The 24,267-nt window shown below is 29.6% G+C and overlaps 2 protein-coding genes across 10 annotated transcripts in view; one reads left to right on the forward strand and one right to left on the reverse strand.

Annotated features, from left to right (window-relative positions):
• LOC139426129 (PH and SEC7 domain-containing protein 1) overlaps positions 1-7,293 on the reverse strand; it is a 166,549-nt gene extending 159,256 nt beyond the window's left edge. For 4 of the 8 annotated variants that reach the window (XM_087153068.1, XM_087153071.1, XM_087153067.1 and 1 more), the window contains exon 1: positions 7,093-7,292. In XM_087153068.1, the coding sequence (XP_087009194.1) occupies positions 7,093-7,233 (141 nt within the window). In that variant the 5' untranslated portion in view covers positions 7,234-7,292. Of the gene's footprint in view, positions 1-7,092 lie in introns of all 8 variants that reach the window. The other 4 variants (XM_087153069.1, XM_087153066.1, XM_087153072.1 and 1 more) reach the window with 2 other exon arrangements.
• A 5,356-nt stretch (positions 7,294-12,649) lies between these two features.
• LOC107456272 (uncharacterized) lies at positions 12,650-24,154 on the forward strand. 2 transcript variants are annotated; one of them, XM_043055538.3, is made up of 4 exons: positions 12,663-12,754; positions 15,143-15,241; positions 15,366-15,432; positions 19,103-24,154. In XM_043055538.3, exon 4 carries the CDS (start codon positions 19,130-19,132, stop codon positions 23,909-23,911), a length of 4,782 nt encoding a protein of 1,593 aa, XP_042911472.2. In that variant the 5' UTR covers positions 12,663-12,754; positions 15,143-15,241; positions 15,366-15,432; positions 19,103-19,129; the 3' UTR covers positions 23,912-24,154. The 2 variants fall into 2 exon arrangements, with proteins under 2 accessions (XP_015929581.3, XP_042911472.2); XM_016074095.4 differs by lacking the exon at positions 15,143-15,241 and having other exon boundaries at positions 12,650-12,754.
• The last annotated feature ends 113 nt before the right edge of the window (positions 24,155-24,267 follow it).

Here is a 24,267-nt window from a genome sequence, read left to right on the forward strand (position 1 = left end):
TCTTTATTAAATTATATTATTTTATAATGAAAACCGAGATTGGAAATACTAATGCAATGTTTCATAAATGCTTGTTCTTTTCATAATTTGTTCAATATATTGTTATTAAAAATATATTTTCTTTTAAAGACATTTTATTTTCATATTACTTCGAAAAATTTCGTAAAGGAAACCGAAGGATTAAATGATTTAAGAATTATAGGTTGTATCTAAATATAATCCGAGGTTTCAAAACTCATTACTGGTCATAAAAAGTACTAACTCGCGGAACTCCTTTTTATCTTCCACGGAACTCTCAAGTTCCGCGGAACACCATTTGGAAACCGCTGAATTTAGTAAATAAAATTATACTAATAATCTTAAAAGATCATATTTTAAATGAAATTATTCTTGGTGAAAACGAGGTTTAAATTATTGTTTGCAAAAATTTTTGATAAGCTTAAATAGTTCCAGAGATATAGCAAAATGCACAGTAGGTAAAATTGACATTAGGGTGACAAATAACAATCGAGACCATATTTTCCAGGATATGGATTACCCCTATATATTGAAAGTCAAGAACCGGAATCCGCAGAAACAAAGTATATGTATTTACAGAAAGAATGTTTATGTGCCTGATTTTGTAACTTAAATATCTGACGTAGTTTAATTACGTTATGTATGACGTTAACATGTCGAATTTTAAATATGTTTACACGTCATATATCTAAGATTCGATTTCTCTGCAATTATTCGTTCGATTTCGTTCTAATTTTGTACTTTACCATATAAAATTACATTCTTTAAAATGATGTAAAAAATTGTGCACCTCATAGTTCAGAATTTTTTTACCACTGTTAAATAAAATAATTTTAAAAAATTATCGTTTGCATAAATTATTTTTGGGTGCAAAAGTTTTTCAATAAGCTTAAAAAGTTCTTGAGACATGCAAAGAGTAAAATTAACATTAAGGGCTCTAAACTTAGGACCGCTTTTGTACAAAATTATTCGGAGTTTAAAATTTTTTTTGTAGGAATTCATTTCATATTGTTTCAAGACCTCATTTTGCTTACAAATTGAACGATTTAGAGCATAAAGAATTCGCATTTTATTAACTTCTTCAAACGTATCCACAATCAACACAAAAGCGTGTATAGCAAATAGATCCGTTACCTTTTTCAGAAGCTGTATCAACAAAAATATAATATATAAATAAAGAAAAATATCGTTATTCAAAGCGATCGCTCCATATCCGTATTGGTCTTGACCCCATTTGTAACAACATCTGGAGGGAAAAAATAAAGAAATGCAAGGAGAGAAAAAATAAAGTGATGAATTATGAAGTTCATTGCTAGAAGTAGGTTGGTTTTTCTCAACCTTAAGCACTTTTTTTAAAGATTCTAAAAGGAAACATTTCTAAAAACAAGGTTGCTATCTAACTTGTAAAATGGGTTTATAGTAGCTGCTGTCCCTAAAATAATCATATTTATTTATATATTCAACTCAAATTTTAAAAACTACTTAAGTTGTGGTGTACTGTAGAGCTGGACGATATATTGAAATATTACAAAATATCGATAAGATTTAGTCATTCCCGATAACAATATTTTACATAGTATAACTGGACATATCGCGAATACCGTGTCTTGTTTTGAACATCAGAAATTAGAAAATATCGCGATATTTTAAAGCAAACGATAATTACGATTAAATACGGAGAAAATATTATTAAAGAACGATATTTATAGAATGCAATAATGACAGACAATATTGAATACGATAATATCATGAGTATTATAGATAACGATACCCATAATCAAATACGAAATTATGGTGATCATCATCATCAACGATAAACATCAAATAATTTATAATATCGCGAATGTTATTGATAACGGTAATTATAAAATACGTTAACTTTTTAGTATTAAAAACACTTTAACCTATTACCAATTTTTTTGAAAACAATAAAAAAACTTAAAATATTGTTTTTATTTTGTTATTCAATATAAGAAACTAAAACAAAACATAACACAAAAGTTTTTAATTGAAATTTTAATTTTTTTATGAATAAAAAACATTTAATTTACCATCGGTTTACAATCGGGCAAATGAAAAAGGTTAAATATTAGTCTTTGTATGACAGATTTTAAAACGGGACAACACAAAGTAATACTTTCCAAACGCCAGTGAAGGGATACCCAATTTCTCTATGTGAATTCAGCAAGCAATGTATATACAACCGCAAAAGCAAATTTGTGGTCCCACAATCCAACAACAAAACTCCAAAACAAAACTTGGCAAACTTCCAATTACAGCACATTTTTTTTTTTTATATAACTTCTGGACGAGTTTGGACGCGTCCGGACGTGTTAAACAAAACATACTGACAAATTCTGCTATGCCCGAGTATTCTCGGGATAATAAATGTTTGCAATATATACATACACGAGTTAACTCGGGGAAATCAGGAAGGCTGCTAATTACAAATTAAAGTTAATATAACATTGTCTAACTCGTCATTTGAAGTTTATTGTTTAACATTAAAGATATAAGCAGTTTTAAAACATACCACACACATATTTAATTAGTAGATGTGTATAAATATAATTAAGTGTGAAAAAATTCAAAATGTTTTGAATTATAATTCGCATTTGAAAAATTGTTACCAGCTATTATCATAAAAAAATTACAAGCGAAATCTTAATATTTCGTATTAAAAAGAGTCATTGTATTAAGAGAATAGCAATTAAAGAAAAGTTTTATTTTAATTTTACCGATAAGTCTCATTTTTATATTTTTCAAAGAGGCAATTTTTTTGAAGAATTTTGGGAGAAAAAACAACCATTTCCATATTGGTAATATGATATTTTTGTGATGTTTACTAGAAGAAATTTTTTTAAACTCTTTAGTACCTATCTGGAAACAATATTAATGAAAGGTTTGACGGGGAAGGGAATTTCATCTTTGGGGGGAAATATAGCTTATCACTCTACTATTTAATCCAAGCCCTGCGATTTTCTTCTCTCTGCTTTTTAATAATAAAAAAAGGTTTCAATACAGAATCGAGGTAAGTAATTACTTAATAGGTTTACCAGTTGGTTCATAGCCCATAAGTGTTAACAGTTGTGGTTACAAATAATAACAGTAAAGAAAATAGTTAAAAATATTTGTTACCTCTTGTATAAAGGAAAATAATTTAAAGTATAAAATTCATATTTTTTTAGCATTTGTAAAAAGATAATAAAAAAAGGAAATTTATTTTTAATAAAACATTCGAACAATTGTAAGTAGTGAAAATCTGCTTCAGAATTTTTTTTAAAACTCTTTCCATAATATACAAAAATTTTACAGTTCAATCAGATTAAATATAAAAAATTATAATTTTTAAAAAAAAATTAGTTTTAATTGAATGTTGAAAAACATTAGCAGTTAATGTTCTTTATGTTAATTTTTAACAGAAAAAAATTAATGGGGTCTATTTCAGGGTTTGTTGATTTAAATCACGATTTAAATCATGATTTGAATCAAATGATTTTTTCTTTTTTTAAATCCTTGATTTAGGTCAACTGATATACATATTGATTAAAAATAAATAAAAAGCAGTGTTTTAAATTATTGATACTTTTATCATTTCTTTTCTTAATTTTAAAATTTATTACTGCTGCATTAAATAATTTTAGTTAACGAAATTACTTTCTTTCTTGGTATATGATAAATTCCAACACATTTGAAATTACATTTTTAAAAATCTTTTGATTCTTGAGATTGAAATTACAGATTAAAGTAAACATTTAAGTTAGTTTTTTTTTTTCTCACAATATGTTTTTAGTATGTTTGACATTATCAAATTTTCTATAAAGAAATTTTGTGAAAAAAAACTTCAATGAGTACATAGATTTTTTTTATATTGAATATTTTAATATAAAAATATATAGATTAAATATTTATTTATTTTTTGATGAATGACTACATTTGAAAACACAATCTGTGACATTTATTTTGTCATTTTAAAACTCAAGAGAAAAGAAAAAAAAAGAAATCACAATTTTAAATTAAAATTATGGTTTGGTAAAAGGAACTTTGTTTTAATAGTTAAAGCATTCTTTAAATTCTCTTTCATCTAGTCTTTAAATTTCAATCATGCATTTGCTTCAAAATGGTTGCTATGCATTCAAAGCTATGTATTATAATGAAAAATTGTCTTAGGTAGTTAGAGCTTCTAAAATATTCTTATAATGTAGTTTTAATATTAATTTAATACTTATTAAGCATTATAAAGTTTTTTTTAGTCATAAATCAAAGTTCTTACAGTGTATTTGAATAAAAATCAAAAAAATCCAATTTAAATCAAAAAAATCTGATTTCAATAAAAAAAATCTGATTTTTTAAAAAAAAATCAAAATAATCACGAACCTTTGGATTATTTATTGATAAGTAAGTATTAAACTTATTTTGTAATACTTATACATTAAAATAATTTTTCAATTTGTTAATACCCTTTCAATTTAGAATTATATTTTGGTTGAAAATTAAAGAGCAAAATCAGTAACTAAACCAATTACAAATGAATCATCAATTTGAATTGAAAATAAGAATTTTTTTTTTAAAACTTAAATCAATGATTTAAATTACAAATCAAATCACTTTATTCATGGATAAAAATTAAATAATTTGTATCACTGTTACAATATTTTATGAAAAAAAAGTAGTCTAAATTACTAACTATAATTGACAGATTCAATAAACCAGATTAAAGTCATAAATTTAAATCAATATTCAAACAATTGAATCATAAATTTAGTACTTAGCTCTATAACAAAAATGTATATATAAAGTACAAAGAAGAAATAACTAAGATTTCCTCTAAGAATATCTAATATTACCTTTTAAATATATATTTGCATTTAAATTAAATATTTTAAGATTTATAATTTTCATTTGATTCAAAAATGAACCTCAAAGATTAAAAACAGATTTTACGAGAAATGTGAAGAAAATAAATCAAAACATTTTACATAATTTGAATATAAAATTTTTTCAGCCTTTCTTGAGATATGCTTTCATTTAAAATTAAATGTCTTAATTACTCTAGATGTTAGTTAGACTTAGACTTGTGTTCAGCACAGTTTAAAATATCCAGTTTTTCTATGAGACATACTCAGACAATATAAAAATACAAACATTAGGATATATGGTATTTTATATAGCTAAGCTAATGTATTCTTTTGACAGTTAAAATTACATAGCTTTGCGTAGAATTATACAATTCCTAATAGTAGTACGAATAATTCCATGATTTTTGGAAACAAAAATTAATTTTCATTAAAAAAAATAACTTATGATCATAAAAAAAGTATAATCTGTAAACAATGCTTTTTAATTAATGTGACAGCGAAAAAAAATTAAGTTGAGAGAACATACTTTACTTTAGTAAAAACGATAACTGCTTGATGATGCGAGTTAGACAAACTTTAATTTTAAAAGCTTGACAACCATACAACTATGTTATTTATCCTGATTATTTTTTACATAAGCAAAATAAAATTTATAAAATCACAATATAAACGATATTCATTAATAGTTTTCACGCGTTAAAGGATTTTACAACTATTATAGAATAACTAAAATCAAAATAAGCACACTTAACAGTAAAACTATTAATATAAAATGTACTTTTTTATTTATATATTTATGGTTTTAGTATTTTAAGAATGAATCAAAGTATTTTTAAAAACTATTTACAGAAGATAGTATCCGTAACAAACTAAGATAATAACATCTAAAGCCAAGCAAGACAAAAAATAATAACTGTAATTTACCAAACATGTTAATTGTAGCTCAATTTTAAGATCATTTAGTTTAGTGTAATAGTTAAAATATCAAGCTCTTCAGTAGTGTGTGCATCGTTTGCATACTGTGATAGTATATAACAAAGAATATTAACAAAAGAAACACTTATTTTTCAATAATTATAAAACAGTCTTTCAATATTTATATTTCAAGCCTAAATCAATGTTTCTGTATTGTTTATACAGAATGTCAAAACAAAAAACTCAATGTATAAAAAATGTATTTAACATTTAAGTTAATATTGTTTCGACATTACTTCATGCCCTTATGCGGATGCATTTAAAAATTCGTTTAAAATTTGTTATAGTTACAACAATGATATATATCTGTATAAACAATGGTATACAAATATATTTAACCATTTTTTTCAGTATTGTTTCAGAATGTAAAAACAACAGCACATCATATATTCAACAGTAATGTTAATGTTGTTCATACAGATTGTAAATAGTGGTACATAAATTTTTGTTTAAATTTGTTACAGAATATAAATATAAACATCACATATAGACAATAGTACATAAATATGTTCTACATTGATGTTAGTATTGTTGCATTTTGTATATTTAAATAAACTATAATAAAAAAAAGTATTCTGATACTTTTATAGAATATTACGATTAGCAAAACTTTGATAAGCTGAGAAATTTTGTTTATGAACAGAGTGACAATCAATATCCGTTACAACATAACTATCGAAACAATTTTTAATTTTTAATCCAGTTATGGAAGTGTTAAAAGTAATAGTCGTAGAAAAGAAACAATGTATGCAAGAAACAATACGAATTATATTGATAATTGTTTCTAATCACACTGGTATGACGACACTTTGGTATAGATATATATTTTCTTTTCCATCATAGTAGATAACGCAATCAGCGAAAGCAGTCAGTGATTATGTGTCACACATAACTAATATAACAATAACAAAATAAAAACTTTTTTTCCTGATTTTTAATGTACAATCTAAAGCAGAACTAATACTAATTTAAATTTCATAACAAGAAAGTGTGTTTAAAATCTAAAGTTTGCTATTTATTTGAAAATCATAAAATATCTGTACGACGTATAATAAGTTATTATAATAATGTTTCTTTTCATTAAAATTTTAAAATTTTTTAGACGACATTGTAGTCAGCTGTGATTCACATGGCATTTGATTAAGCAGACAGCCGGCGCTGTAAACAGCGGTGTAACAAGCGTCAACAATAACATACAAGATCGACGTGGTGTAAAATAAAATTTTTAAAATTTACTTACTATACCACTGGCAGCAGCCGGAGATTCGTCTGTAATATGATAAACAGTGGGGGGTAATCCAGACCCCTTCCCACCAAAAACACTAAATCCATATCCGATAGAATCGCTTCTTTTTAATTTAACCTCCCTCACTTCGTCCATTTTGACTGCTTGTAAATATTAATTCCATCATCTCCCCGAATTGATAATAATTGCAGATGCTGCCATCTATCGATTTAAGGATGAAATAGATCAGCATTCAGTTAGGATCGTCTTCTGTAGAAATGCGTGGTTGTAAATAGAAGAGAAGAAAAAAAGTCAAAACCGGAATAATAAGCTTAAATCTTGACATCACTACGTTTTGATAAAATTCTTACAATATATTATTTTTTTTTATTTAAAGAAATGAAAAAGTATCGGTTGTTTGTTTGTAACTAAGTTTTTTACTACTGAGCAATTTCTTTTCAGGCGCTTTTTTTTCTCAACTAAAAAAGATTTATTAAGTCAATAAGTCTTACAGTTACAAGCTAACGTGTTCCGTCATTTTTTATTTATTTATTTTATTTTACTGGAAGGAATTGCTCAGCAATCCCACCCACTTATCATAGTTTTTTCAATGGTCAAATGTCGATATTTTTGACAACAAACAAATGCACTCGATTTCTTAATTTATTTCGCAAAAAATATATAAAAAATTAAATCAACCCGCTTTTAACATTCTTAACACATTTGAATTGGTCGACATATGCATATGTTATGATGGAAATTGATGAACAGTAGTTTTTTCCCGTGCTGATTTTGATATCAATACATTTTTCGAAAGTTTCAAGCTATCCCATACGGTCTAAATCACTTATTTATTTTATTGGTTAAATAAGTTAAGTAGCAATTTAGGGAAACCAGCCATTTTTTGGCAATCCATTCCTTTTATTATTTTTATTATTATTATTATTTTACCTTTAAATTCAATAAACAAGAGCGAGCTTAACAAATAAAAAAATTTCGAGGAAGAAATATATTCTCATCTACTTCTCTTTGCAGCAAAAATATATTGAGAAAGAAATATATTTTTTAACTTCCCTTCACAAGAGAAAAAAAATGTGAAAACAAGACTTAAAGTCGCATTAAATTTCGAACGAATTCAAATTAAAAAGATAAATAAATAATTAATAACTTGAGTTAAGTTTAAAAATAGAAAGTTGTTTTCAACCCACTAAATTTCACCTAAGTAGCTATACTTCTGTACAATTTAATAAATAATATTAGTTAATCATTTTTATTATAGTTAAGGCTTTCGGTCTACATCTGTCGAATGGATTCTTCTTCCTTGACATTTAAGATCTTCAATTAAAAACCAATGGAAACTTGAGTTAGAGATAAGCCTAAGGTTAGATGGCTTGACTGTGTGGAAGAGGATTTTAAATTCCTAAGAATTACTAACTGGAGAACAATCGCAAGGAAAAGAGCAGAATGGAGGAATGGTCTAGGAAAGGCTCTGGGCCATAAAGGGCTGTCATTCCAACAGTCGAGGAAGAATTCTTATTATGTATTATAAAATTCTTCGAAAATTAAACTACAATAATATTCATATTTTCAAGTTATTGCACAGCGAAACATTATGCAAAGTTAAATTAAACACCAATAAGGGCTGTGGCGGCTTTTTTTTTTTTTTTTTTTTTTTTTAAAATATAGAGCAGAAGTAAAAACCTGTCTTTGTTTCCAGTCATTTTAAAAAATGTGAAAACTTGCGTGATCAGAAATCTAATTCATCAGAATGAAGACAATATTATTTTTCTTATTTTATTTTATTTTGTTTCATCCATTTTGATTTTATCTGATTTATAAAACTACGCAAGTAACTCAGTTTTTTTAAAAAAGAAATATGCGAAAATAATTACGCAATTTTGAGAACATTTAAATTCGTCATCAAACTTTTAACATCTTTTGTAATGTTATGTATATTTTTTTGAACTTAAACTAATGGATAAATTAGTTTGTTGTACCTTCCCTTCCCCTTCAAAGGAAAAAGGACGATGAATGATGAAATTAAAAATAAATAAAATAGAAGAATGAAAATTGTATATTTTAATCTCTTGCAGTATCCTCCCCCTCCGATAAATCAAAAATTTAATTTTAAAAAAAATTGTAATTGTAACGTTTTTTTAATACTGTATCATTCCATAATACATGCAAAAATTCTCTATTAGTACAGAATATTTATTTTTATGCTCTGCCATATTACGAAAGAATTGGAGACTGCTTGCTGACGTTACACGCATTTCAAACATCTTTCTCCCTCCCTCTCACTCCCCATGACTCTGTCTTTTATTTTATTTTTTATTCATTTTATTTATTCATTTTATTTATTCATTTTATTTATTCATTTATTTTTGTTATTTTTACTCAAATGCAACTTAAAATATTCCTCAACTTAGATTTTTTTAAATTCTATATAGAATTAATTTTCAAGTATTTGATAATATTTTTTATGATCTTTATTCACTGGTTATAATAGAGAATCCTCGTCATTAGGAATTCCTGAAAGATTGTTAAACAGCACTTAAAATATCTCACGTGAACGGAGCATAAAGTAAGAAACGGAATACTTTCATACATCACAGGGAAATGTAAATAGTTCAATGGATTGACCTGAAATATGCAAATTAATTTGAGCCGACGATATTAGTTTCGAAATCAGGGGTAAAAATCTACATTCTCTGAATTGCATAGTTTTTTTTCCGATTGATTTGGATTTTAGACCGTCGAAATTCGAGAATAACAGCAATCTGGAAAATATGGACCCTATATTTAAGACAGAGGAACGGAGTTACAATTTTTGTGTATTTTGCCAATCTGAGGAACTGTATAAAAGAATCTAAAAATTTATGCAATTGGAAGGGGATTTACAACAATTGTTATTTGTCAACTCATTTAAACAAAAGCAAAATGGTTTGAATTGTATTAACTATAAAAATTGCATTGTCAAGCGAAAATAAATAGAGGTGTTTATTTTCAAAACAATAGTACCCAGAATAAAAGATTAAAAAATAATTAATTCTTTAAAAAAATGGTAAAAAATGCTTTTAAAGCAAGAAATAACATTTTTTTAAATTTTTTATGTTAAGATATTTTAAGATAGTGCATTAACATTTTCAAGTAAATTATTGTAACTTCAAGAGAAAATCAGAACATATAAATACATGCAGTGTAAGTTCGATATAACGAGTACAGTAAGGGAAGTTCACGATTACAACAAATTTCAAAGTCACAATCAAAATTCTAATATTAAAGATACAAAAATTTTATCCTTATAACGAATTAAAAATTGTAAGCCTTTCGCTATTATATCATAGTGTTTTATGTTCTATGGATTTTCCCATTGTTTAAGAGAGCAATATTGAATGAAGGAGGTTTAAATTTAATTATCGCTTTTCTGTATTGATATCAGAAAGAAGTTTTTATTTCTTTCTGATATCAATGCAAAAAAGCGATAAACGGACATTGTTTCATTCTTATAATTTTATTTTTATGAAGCAATGTGTGTGCACCCACCTGCTAAGTTATCTTCGTCCCAATTAAAAAAAAGTTCTGCCATTATTAGAAATCCTGCGTTGCTCTTCAAAAGAATGCGCCTTTATTGACCTCATATCTATCATGACTCCTGTAACAACGTAATATTAAAATCGAAATTCACTTTGATCAATAACGTCATAAAATATTGCACTTCGTTTCATTTTCTTTCGGCCAAACATTTTTATGACTTGGAATCCTGTTGTTCAAACATTCCTGTTGTAGAAAGTACTGCCTTTCATGAGCTACGTAATTCAGTCTTCTGTAGACAAAAGCACTTTAGTCTTGATATCTATTTTAACTCCAAATATTCCTTCAAAAAAAAAGAAAAAGTGGTAAATCATTTTTTAGTCTTTTTACTTTAACATTACAAATGTGTATTTGTTTATAACGACAAGTTTGCTATTATAACGAAATCAGAAGCTATTATGAATTGTCGTTATAACGGACTTACACTGCATTTATCAATTACCATCATAAATTACGTATTGAAAGACTCCAATGTAATGAAAATGTTTCAAGATTATTATTATTATTTTTTTTTTTTTTGTTGACAAAATGGAGAAATTGTAAATAAAAGAGAGAAAGAAAAAGGAAAAGCAAGTAAAAAAAAATGTATCTACATTACGCACTCTATTTGTGGAAATTGCTTCCAAATGCATTTTAATGTGCGTCTGCATTATTATTTTTTAATTATTACAAAATTTTATACTACCATAGATGAAAAAAATTAATATCTATGGAACCGCACTGCTGATAAATGAAATCCTTAGTGGTAATAGCGGATGGCTGGTAATTTTTAACTTGTTATAAACATACACTTTTTCTATCTTTAATGTTAGGATTTTGACTGTGAGACTAGGTAATTTCTCGTAATAGTGGATACATCCTATGTTTACAGTGTGTTTTCTTGTGATTTCATTATTAGCTCAATCTAAAGTTTAGATTATGAATCATTGAGATAATTTGAGAACTGATGTTTAATAATCGTAATGGTAGTTACACCATAGAATTCGATGAACGGATAACACTCTATACCGTATTTGCGAAAGACCCGTAGAGTTGTATTAAGTTCACCGCGATCTAAGCGTTTGACGTGAGAGTTGTATTATATTCACGGTTGTGTGCGTGTGGTCCCTCCTATGTTGCTGTTAGCAGTCGAGTGTGTGCCCGTTGTGTGTGAATGAGACTGAGAAGCAACAGAGTGAGGAGAACGATGACGCAGTCACAAATAGCAAGTCAACTGTTCAATGTGGACCGTCCATCGATTGATTGATTGATTTGTTCATTTACGTCACACTAGACCTGCACAATGGGCTATTGGCGAAGTTCTGGGAAACATCCCGGACCCGGAGGATGATCCGAAACATGCCATCACAATTTTGATCCTCTGCAGAGGGGATGGCACCCCCGCTTCGGTAGCCCGACGACCTGCACGCGAAATCGAGCACATTATGGCAGAACAGTTTAACGAGGACCAATACCGCACACCCTCGGTCCCTACGCAGACTGATCCAAGTGGTCACCCACACGCGCACTGACCGTTCGGTGATTTGCTAGGAACCGTGTCTTAACGACCAGTCCACCGGACCATCCATCGAAGTACGCGTGATCATATCACATCCGGGTCACCAATGTGAGGTAAGAGCATTCGACAATGTCAACCTTCATCTATCGAAAGGAAAGGTACCTCAAGATTGAATTGAATCAGTAATGGGTTATATACTAGCCAATTGATGATTAATAATCGTAATAGTAGTTACGTCACAGCATCATAGAGTATAAGAATAATCTTATAAAGTCGTCAAACAATATTTTGAAATTTTTTCCAAGTCCATACTTTTGGTCCATACATACTGGACATATCATTTACTAGACAAAATACATTTTACCAATCCGATTTTCGGTTTTTGTTTTCTCTCATTGTCGTTTATCGGAGATGTGTAAATCACATATAGTGAGAATAACCCTTTAAGTTAAATGTCTTTCATATTAACTGTTAACCGTAATTATTAAAAACTTTGTTTTCATTATTTTGTTCTTACTCGGTACCGAACGAAAATGAAATTCTAAAATTTATCTTTCAATGTAAATAAGTTCTAATTCAGATTCTGTAAGCATCTTGTTTTTTAATTATTTATTTTTATTGATTGTAAATATAAGATCTCCGACTCTGTGAATTTAGAGATATTAGAAATCGATCTATTTACTTGTATTTGTATATTGCTTTGTTTATTTTGGCTATTATCTTTAAAGTAATACATGTTTTTTACTTTAAGTGCTTGTTTTTTAATCACAAAATCTAACTTATTTGTAAGCTATGCGCGACTTCTATAACACAGACAACATAAATCAAATCATAGTCGAATTAATTTTTGTTTGCATATAGTGTATTTTAAAAAAAAATTAAGTATTTTTTTTCTTTGTCTTTAATTTTTTATCATACAGTTTTAATCATAGTTTTAATAATTTTTGGAATGAAACTTTTCTAACCTTTTCAATTGTTTAAAACTAAGGTCGTGTAGAATATAAAATGAAGAAGATTAACAAGTCTAGGTAACTTTCGAGCAGCGGCCTGCATGAAACTAAAAAAACAAAGCGGAAAATCTCAGGAAGATTCCAACTTGAAGAGCAAACTTCTATATGTTTTGTTTAAAAATTTGAAAGTTTAAAATTACGATACGGAATCAGATCATGAAGCGGAAATATTCCCATAAATTGGGTAAATGTTCTAAAAATATTTTAAATTATATGTGTATTGAGTGTGAAGTTCAGTTTTTCATAAGAAAGTTTCAATCAGTCTTTTTGTTTAAATGCTTCATTTTGGAAATTTTAAATTATTTTTAGTTGAGTTGAAAGATGATTCCGTATTTTAAATAATCGAATTTATTTCTAAATTTCATTTCTGAAAGTTTTAATCATTCTGATTTTAATCGAAAGTTGGCCGAATTCTAAGTTATTTTTGTGTGAAGTATTCATTATATAATGGATAGTTTGTTCTCTAAGTCTTTAATCATTGCAACTGTTGGTTAAGCATTAATTAGGAGCTGGGAAATTGATGTTTCCCTATCATGATCTATTGTGCCGACTACAATCGCCTAGGTGCCAATTAGATTTTAAACTTGAAATTTTTTTTACAAAAGACGCGTAGATGTTTGCACAAGGGTTGCACGAGTTAAACCTTTTGAGTTGGTCCCTTTCTGTGATGTGTTTTTTAGTTTCTTGCAGGCATCTACTCTGAAGTTATTCTGCTACAGATCAGGATATGGAAATCTCCCCATTGTGAACATGGAGTTGGAAAACTTTCTTAACAAATAATAACATTGTTTTCATAACATAACATTGTTTAATTTCATAACATTGTTTATTAATTTCATAACAATTAATAACATTACATTCATAATATAACATTGTTTAATTTCATAATATTGTTTATTGATTTCATAACATTAATTCAATTTGTGTGTTCAAATTTTCAATTTAACCAAATTGACCCATCAGATATCTTATTTGAGCTGGAAATAAATATTTTAATGGGGCATTGACTGATTTGAGAAGTATTTAATTGAAATATGTATATCCAGTTAAAAAATAGAGATGTGGATTTTTCAGAAATATTTCATTAATACTGTGTACACAATAAATCTATGAACCTGTATTAATGCTTTTAATTTGATTTCTTTTTTTAATTTTTTAAAATTCTATGAACAGAATTAAGATATTTAATATAGTTTAGTTATTTAATATATTTTTTATATACATTGCTATATTTTTAAGAAAAATATTATTTTTAAGAAATTTTAACTGATGACATAATTGCAATAAAAATTCTAGAAACCTCGTTTTAAACTAATTAGTATGTATAGTTTAGACAGGAAATTTTCCTATTATAGCATGAAAGAAAGGTAATAAATAAATTTAGATTGTTTTTTTTTCTAACAATGAGTTTTTTTTTTTAATTTTTAGGTAAGTTAAGCTATTTAATTTAGAAACATGTCAACCAGCAATTAAGGGAAAGTTAACTAAGGTACTGTTTTGGTACTCAGGCAAAACTAAGGTGCAAAACAGGCTATCTTTTCATTTGCATTTCAGAAGTTTTTTTTTTTTAAAAGATTTATGAAATTACTTTCAGGATTTGTTAGCTTGTGTTTTCATTAATAATAAAATAATTTCTTAGTAAATTTTTTTGAAAAAGATTTAATTAACTCAAACTGAAAAAATCTGATTAAAATCAAATAAATCTGTCTAAAATTTTCTAAGAACGATTCTCGACCTTTGCTTCATAATAAGTGCCATATTTGAACTATTGAGTGTCACCAAATTACAATACTAATAACAAAGTTATAAGAAAATATCTATTTATAATAGTTTTCTATAACTTAAAAACTAATAAAATATTTTCTTTTGTCTGCTAAATATATTTGCAAAATCATTTTTTTATTTCTTAATAAGTTTTTAATTAAGCTGAATTTAAATTGATAAAATTTTCTTTATTTGTTAGAAATATATGCAGAAGGGTAATGTTTGAGATTTTAATAAACACATGCCCACTCTCCTCTTTGCAAAAATGGCTTATGATTTAAAGGTTCTCAAAGAAAAGGTGCATTTTCTTATTATTCTAAGTTTCTCTAACATTGTATGTAATTAATAACACCTGTTATGATTCACATGATCACAATATTTAAATATTTTAGCACTTATTTATGTAAATGTTTCTCAAACAGGTTCAAAGCTGAAAGAGAGAAGATTTATAAAACCAGATTTTGTCGATTTCGAAACTGTGGGATTAAGGTATATATATTTTTTTAAAGAAACTATGTGTTTTGATGTAGTTATTATTTTTTATTGTTATTCATTTTTTATTACTACTTGTTATTTACAAAATTATATTACAATGATAGTATGCAATACGGTAATACAGAATTTGGTAACGAAAATGTTTAGCATTATCAAATACGGTTAAACTTCTGTAAGTTACCATCTCCAGGGGTCTGTCCAGACATTTTGTGAAAGGTCCGTTTTTCGTGAAATTGTGAAAAAATTACTCACATTCTTTCAAACAGGGTCCGCTTTTATGAATTTGTGCAAATAGGGTCCGTTATTGCAAAAAAAAAAAACTTTTTCAAGGAGTTCTTAAATTGTAAAGATATACAAGATTATGCTCAACACTGTAAAATTATAATTAAAAAAATTAATTTTAAAAAATAAACAACAATTGCTACTTCTAAATTAGAGATGCAACATACAAATATTTGGTATTTAGCCTATACTGCTGAACGCAGAATATTAATTTCAGACGAATAATGGAAGAATCGTCTGCCGAAGACAAAACTTAATTCGTTTACATCCATCTTTTTTGTTTTCTGCCCTGGAAAGGGTTTATTCGATTAACAAAATAATAATGAAGATAAACAAATTTGTGAAGGGTCTGATTAAAAGAAAAATCATTTTGTGAAGGGTCCGTTTTTAAGTTAAAATACAGGGTGTCTATAAAAGAACTCCGGGGTTTTAAAAATTCATATCTCACTAACTATAAAAGATAGCAAAATTTAGTCGATTTCTCTGAATGTTTGTATCAACTGTTGATGGCGTTGCAGGGCGTTGACCTTGAAATGACGTCGCGAAATTTGAAATGATGGCGACTCCGCAACAAAAGGCTCAATGTGTTATTTGGCTCATAGAAACGAAGTCTTTAGTTACCGTACAAAGAAACTTTCGACGTAACTATGGTGTTAACCCGCCTTATGACAAAACCATTCGCCAATGGTTCAGTGCATTTAAGGAAACAGAAAGTGTTTTGAAGCAAAAGTCGCCGGGTAGGCCGAGTGTCTCTCAAGAGAAAGTGGACAGAATCCGAGCTTCATGCCTTCGAAGCCCTAAGAAATCGTTGACAAGACGCAGCCTGGAGTTGGGGTTACCAAGATCAACTGTCGGTAAGGTACTTCATAAAAGACTACGTTTAACTGCTTACAAGATTCAACTTGTACACCACATCAAACCAGCAGACAAGGTTAAGAGATACGACTTTGCTGTTTCAATGCTAGATAAAATTGATGACAATAATAATTTTTTAAAAAGTGTAATTTTTAGTGATGAAGCTTCTTTTCATGTGAATGGTCACGTAAACCGGCATAATTGCAGAATTTGGGGTTCTGAGCCGCCCCATGAGTTCGTCGAGTACGAACGCGACACACCCAAAGTAAATGTTTGGTGTGCGCTTATGCATGACAGAATCATAGGTCGGTTTATTTTTATTGAAATAAATATCAATGGTGATGTCTACTGTGATATGTTGGAGGAGTATCTTTTTCCTCAGTTAGATGACATTGAGGCGGAGAAGGGTTTAGTTTACTTTCAACAAGATGGGGCCCCGCCACTCTTCAGTTTTTGGCATTGGACGCTCGGCAACAGGTGGATCGGAAGGGAGGGACCTATACCATGGCCTCCAAGGAGCCCTGATCTGACTCCGTTGGATTTTTTCTTCTGGGGGCATATCAAGAATCTTGTGTATGCAGAGAAAATTCGTGATGTTCAACATCTCAGGGAACGAATAGTCAATTGTGTGGCAACCGTCCCCCCAGACATGCTCGCCAGGACATGGGAAGAGGTAGAATACCGTTTAGACATCTGCCGTGCCACTAACGGGGCTCATATAGAACTTTACTAAGTGTTAAAAAAAACTTGAAACTGTAAGCTTTTCAGTCATGTATAAAACATGTATATATGTTTTTTATTTCATTAAAATATTTTGCCTCAAAACCCTGGAGTTCTTTTATAGACACCCTGTACTTTGTGAAGGGTTCGTTTTTAAGTTAAAATATTTTGTGAAGGGTCCGTTTTTATGAAAAGATATTTTGTGAAGGGTCCGTTAACAGACCCAAATTTCTTCTAAACAGACTCCTGATCTCTTAACTAGACATAGGCATGATTCTATAAAAGTTTAGTTATGACTAAAGAATAAATTTATTCTGAAAGATTATTCATATTCATTTCTAATTTCCAAAATGTTGAGAAAATCAGTGGGTCGACTTATACACCGATAATAAAATAGGACATTCATTGATACTAAAATATCGATGCATTATTAACAATGAGATTGATATGAATTACTAGTTAAGTCACCGACAAATTCCCAACTTCCACGATCCATCAGAGCTACTCTCATGTCACACTTCCAACTATCGTAGTTGAATACTCCAAGTTTGGGAAAAGCTAAACTCGTTGATTCTAAATTTCCTTCCATATTCAAAATTTGGTTTCTTCCTGCTATTAAAATAAATATTTCAACTCCCAGATAGAATTTCTTCTGTATCTGTATCGTTGACGTGGGTAAAGGCCCATAACCTTTGTCGGTTTAACTCGCAATGCAGAGTACGCTAAAAATGATGAAAACACAAGTAAACTTGTACACAACATTTATTAATACTTTAAATGTTTAATTTAAATTTAAAAATTGTAATGCTGAATAAATATATACAGAATCAACATCTACAATCATAATCCTATGATGGATATCAGGCCATCAGCCAAAGACTAAAAGGAAAGGCGGGCTGCTCATACATCATGAAAAAAAAATTGTTTGTTCTTTTATAGAACACGATGTCTTACGTCACATTGATTAGCTGATTATTTCTTGACTTCTCTTCACTTCCATCCTGGAGACGAATCTGCAAGAGACTAAAACACTTAAATTTATAACTTGAAATTACTTATTTCCACATATTGGTAGAGAGACTGACGCATGCGTAACATTTGACGTTTGCATAGCCACAGTGTGGTTGCATGCCATAGAGAAGGTGGTTGCAGAAGTTAGCGTCCATTACGGAACATGCAGGTGAGTAGGCAGAAACAACGAGGAGTGATTCAATTTTTAGCGGCGGAGGGAGTTGGAGGTCAGGAAATGTATCGATGGATGAAGCAGTGTACGGTAAGTACAGTCTGAGTGGTTCAAGTGTTGTAGAAGGGCGCAAAAGATTCCTTGAGGGGCACGAGTTACTGGACATTGCAGCAGTTTCGGTGGGAAACGCTGGAACATCCACCGTACAGTACAGACCTTTTACCATGTGACTTTCATGTTTTTGGACCTCCAAAACAAGCTATTCGCAGACATCGATTCACAGCGGACGGCGACTTGTGTGACTGGGTCCAGGTCTGGATCCGACAGCAGCCTACTAGCTTCTTCAAAGGTGGAATCGACCGGTTCGTGTTGCAATGAGATAAATGTGCCAGCAGTTTTGGTGACGATTTTTTAGTATGTGTACTGTGTATAACTACATCTGTGAGTTAATAAAATCATTACCGTTACTTTACACTAGTGACCAGGTTTCATTTGAATGCCCTTCATATATAATCAAAATAGTTTGATTATCCAAAATAAGTCTGACCCCAGTTACTTTCGGTTATCAAAGTTCTAATATTTATTAAACATCTTTTTAACAAAAATTTTTGTTTTTTCTTCTAGTAAAGGAAACAAAAAGTGGGTAACACTATGGCTACCCGAAGAAATCGAGCTGACTCTTCTGATAATCCTGAAGAAGACAATGCTCGTAAAAAAGAAAGATTGGATTGTGCAATTTATAAACTTAAAGAGAAAAAGGGTGGCTTTGGCGAAACTGATGAAAGTAAATCTAAAAATTCTGTATCATCAGCGAATTCTAAAAACAGCTCAAAGGGTGAAAAAGGGTTAAAATTTGAGATTGCATTAAAGAATTCTGAGAGTGAGTCGAGTGAAATTGTGGGAACATTCAATGAGGCAGATTTTCGCATAATTCCAAAAACTGAAATTTTAAATTTAAATTACTGCATGTGGGAGAATACTTCAAATGTTTGTTGGTTAGATGCATCTATGGCTCTGCTGGCCCATAATCAAACACTCAGGTACGAGTGTGACATAAATGGTTCGGCACACGTAAAAACAATTGTAAAATATTATAATGAAGCAATTTGTTTACTTAATGATGATAGTAGTGACTGGAATATTGAGCAAAGACTTGCAATAGCGAAAAAGTTCTTGAGCACTGTTCAAGATTCATCATTGGCGTATTTGCAGCCAATCTTGAAGTACAATAATGGTGATCCAGAGAGTGCATTCTGCTCTCTGTTGAATTTAATACGTGAGGATAAAACTGTTAGAAAGTTCTTTGAAGTCGAATATACAAAATCATTTTTATGTGAAAAGTGCGGTATGAATCGTACCACAACCATTAATAAACCCATTATAACTCTTCCAAAAGTTGTTGCATTTCAACCCAGCTCACCCTTTTTTGTCAGTGAATGTCCCTCATGTAAAGATCAAGAACAACGAATCAAAGTGTCATACAAGGTTTTACCTAAATGCCTCATTTTCCATTTTGAAAATGGAGCTGGTAAAGGGGAATTGTATCCCCTAGATTTTTCCATATATGGACGCGAATACAAAGTCACAGGTTTGATGACTCTAGAAAAGTCTGAGGAAATGACCGTTGACCATTTTGTATCATGGATTAGGGATCCAAGTTCTGATTGTTGGTTGGAGTGTAATGATTTAAATCCCGAAGTTTTAAAATTTGCAGCTATCCCGCCTCATTGTATTAGTTTGGTAGATGTGTGCATGGTTATGTTTGAAGCATTTGATGACTTAGGTATAATTGAAATTAAAACTGATGAGTCAGAATTAACAGAAAAGTTAAATCTTGCAGACGGGGAAGCGGAAGATGCCAACATACCTTTCATTGATTTATCGCAAGATATTGAAGAACCTAGAAACAGATCTAATAACCGTGAAACACCTTCAAGAAAAACGTGTGGCGAAAAAAACATGAATGTTTGGAGTGATGGTGATGATCTGAATTTTTTGAACAGTATTTGCAATAGTCCTAGTGATTCACTAAGTAAATCAAATAATGATTCACAGCCTTATTCTTTTATGAAGCAACTTGACTTAAAACCCAAAACAGATGAAACTCAAAAAGACCTTGTTTTACTCCCTGAAAGTCAAACTTCATGTAGTGATGTTAGTGCACCACATGAAAGTGAACAAAAAAATGTTTCATTGCAAGATACACTTTCACCTAGGTACACAGATTTGATTAAGAAATTAGCTGCACAAAATGATGATATAGAGGATGGTAAAATTCTTTCGTCAGATACTAAGCAGAAATCTGAATTTCCAAAATTAAATACTACTGAGAAGTCCCCCTTAGATGAAAGTTTACCTTCAAAAATGATTTCTGGTCAAAAATTAAATGATAATGTTTGTAATTCGAAAGACAGTAAAAAATCTTCACCTACAGTAGTAAAACTAGTTACATCTGGGAACTTTCAAAATGATAAAGAAAATGCTGATATCTCTTCGGCAGAAGTAATAGAAAGTGATTTTGTGACGCAGCAGTATGATAAATTAAATCAAATACTTGCTTCCAAAAAAAGCACCCACAGTAAAATAAAATTTCCCACTCAAGAAGAAATTAATGGCAATAAAAAATTTATAGACCTTTCCTCAGATTTTAAAAATGGTAACCAATATCAAAATCAGAAAACTGATTTGTTAGCCAGAGAAGAAAATAACACCAAAAATCTCTTAGATGTTCCTAATAATGATAAATTAACTGGTGAGGAAATTCTTTCTGCTATAGTTCAAGCAAAATGTTCAGGCTTGGATGAGATGAGCAATGGTAATCTTTCAGATCATACAAATGATAATTATAAAAGGTCTCTTCTTCCTATTGAAGTAAAAACAACAGTATTTGACTGCTTCCAAAATGAGGGAAAATATATAGACCATATTCCTGTATCTTTAGAGTCTATGCCTATTTTTCCTGTGGAAGAAAAAACACAGACAATTACCCCCGCAAGCCAAGAGAAAGATGAATTAAGTAAAAGTGCTCCAATGTCTGCAAGTTCAATGCTTTCAAAAGAAAGTCAAGAGAAACATGAACCTGATGGTGAGTCTTCTACCAATTTAACTGATTTTCTCCTTAAAGAAAATCCATATGATATGGCACTTATTGTAAAAGAATCTGAAGAAATAACCCCAGAGACTATTATAAAGGTCATAAGAAATGAAAAGAAACCATTAGTTTCTTCTAAAACTTCTAATTCTCCAAGTATGACTTCCAGGAGTAAGATAAGAAAAAGAAGAAAGCAGAGAAAAGATTTTGACCATTTAAAAATGAAGCCATTTTCAATTAATGTTGAAAAAATGACACACGAGGAGATTTTAGTGTATTCTCCTCGTGCTTTCGAATCCTCAACTCCCGAAGGTTCACCCAATTCAACTTCAACTAATCAAGGCTCATTGTCCTGCGAAGTCAGCAGTGAAGTGTATCCAGAACGTTTTAATGATGACCTGAAACATGACTCTAGTAAAAAGATTTTACAGGCAGATATACGTAGTAAGAAAAGTCTAGGTCTGAGTTCAGAAGTAAGCAGTAGACTACAGAACTCCTTACTAAATCAATCTAATGAACCTTCTACTTCTGGTATAAGTAATAAAAGAGGAACGAAACATTCTTTAAATCAAAGAGGTAAAAAGGGACATGTTAGCGGAACACTCGCTGAAAATGATTCGTCAAAATCGGGCACTGTACAAAGCATTAAAAATAAAACCCATGTGGAACCTAATCAGAATTGTTCTCCAATCAGTAAAAGAGGAAGGCCAAAAAAGGAAAAGGTGATTATAACAAACACGCTTGAAGAAAATATTTCTTTAATTGAGAAAGTTAAACAAGAACCAATTTTAGCTAGTCCAAACAAAAAGAAAAATTTGCTTCGTCAAAATACCAAAAACCTTCTAAGCCATTCATCTCAAGACCATAATATTGAAAAAACTCAAGAAGCAGCCACTAAAAATCAAGAAATTTCAAAAAATATAAAACTTCATACAGAAACTATACCTAAAATGCTATCATGTGAAGTTGGAAAGAAATGGGGAAGGAAGGAAAAGCAACCTGCTTTGGATGAAATTAAACTAAGCACTGATTTAACACAAAACAATGCTATTGATATTAGTTCTGATTTAATACAAAATCCTTCAACAATTTCTATTCATAAAAGTAGAGGTAGAACAAAGAAAGGAACAGATCTGAATGTCACTAACTCAAATAATGCCTTGCAAGATCATAAAAATTTAAATTCTACAGTGATTGGCACACCAGTTAGAAAAAGCAATAGAAAACGCTCTGATGCCTTACTCGCCTTAAAAGATAACTATGTTGTGGATTCTTATGATTCAAAGTCAAACATCGCTTCTGTTGAGAGTCAAGAATCAATTGTTATTTTGAAGCAAGAAAAAGATGCCTCACAATCTAAGATTTCTAGTCCTGATATCAAAAATATCGCTTTAGTAGATCAAGGTTTTATTCAAATTTCAGATGAAGAAATCCCCATTGGCAAAAGAAGAAATTTGAGAAAAAGAAATTGCATCAGATCAAGTACATCTGACTCTGATGTGAATCCTAAATATGAAGCCTTAGTTGAAGAGGATTCAGTAAAGTTAAACAAAAACATTAAAAATGCTACTAGTTCTTGCACTAGCGCAAGTGAAACCGAACTGATTGTCGATTCCGGGGATGTAAAGGGTAAGAAAAGGAATAAAAGAAAAACTTCTCAAATAAAATCAGAAGCTTGTTTGCCCACAATATCGGAGAAAACTGTGAAAGATGAATTAAAAGTAGTAGAAACAAAGTCAAATGTTTTAAAGAATATTTTACCTTCTTCAATTAAGCGCAATGTCAACCAAAATCATCCTGAAGAAAATGTTTTGTATACTGTACAAAGTGGTTTTAGTCTTGACAATGAAACAAACGAGCCACCACCTCAAAAGAAAATAAAAACTGAAGCTGTAGCACCAGTGGTAAAAACCCTTCCAAAACTTAAAAGAGGTAGAAAAAAATCTCTAAATTTAATTGGTGATAGTGTCTCTAATTCAGTTGATGAGTTAAGTCCAAAAAGGAAGAAAAAACAGTGCGACTCCAAATCTGGGATAAGGAGGGATTCTCCTGTAATTGTTCCGTTGCCAGATGAAAAAAATATTTCATATGATGTTGCTGGAAGTAAAAAGGAAACTCCTCCTAAGAAAACTGATATTTCCAGAAAAAAAAGGAATGCAACACAGCAGCTTCTACCTTCCTCTCTGAATCAAAGCTTAAACAAGTCATTGCAGAGTTCTCTTCCTAATAAGAAAAAAAGTAACAGTTCTTACTTGGATATGACTGTTAATTGCATTGTAGATCTTTATTTAACCAAAGCGTATGATTTATTTGGAATTGGATGCGAGGAGTATAGACATTAGTTAATAAATGTCTATGCTTCTCAGGAGTTTAGACATAATTGAAAGGGACGGATATAGACTTTTAAGGGCACTATATTATCAAATAAGATTTTTGATTTATGTTAAAAAAATATACATATGAACATTTGAACTTTTCATTTGTACAAAATGTTGTATTTAATATCATTTACATTGTTCATTACAGTATGTATGATATATTATGCTTTATATTGCACTCAAATGTGATAAAAAAATTTCTCAAAATAGTTTTTGATATAATGTAAAAATTAATATTTTAGTTTATTAAATTGAATTTTTGTAAAATTATTATCTTTTAGTTTTAGCTATTTGTAAAGACAAAAACTATATATACATAT

This window comes from Parasteatoda tepidariorum, chromosome 10 (genome assembly GCF_982258835.1).
Source record: "Parasteatoda tepidariorum strain Cologne lab strain chromosome 10, Ptep-v5.0, whole genome shotgun sequence".
In the NCBI taxonomy this organism is placed as follows: domain Eukaryota; kingdom Metazoa; phylum Arthropoda; class Arachnida; order Araneae; family Theridiidae; genus Parasteatoda; species Parasteatoda tepidariorum.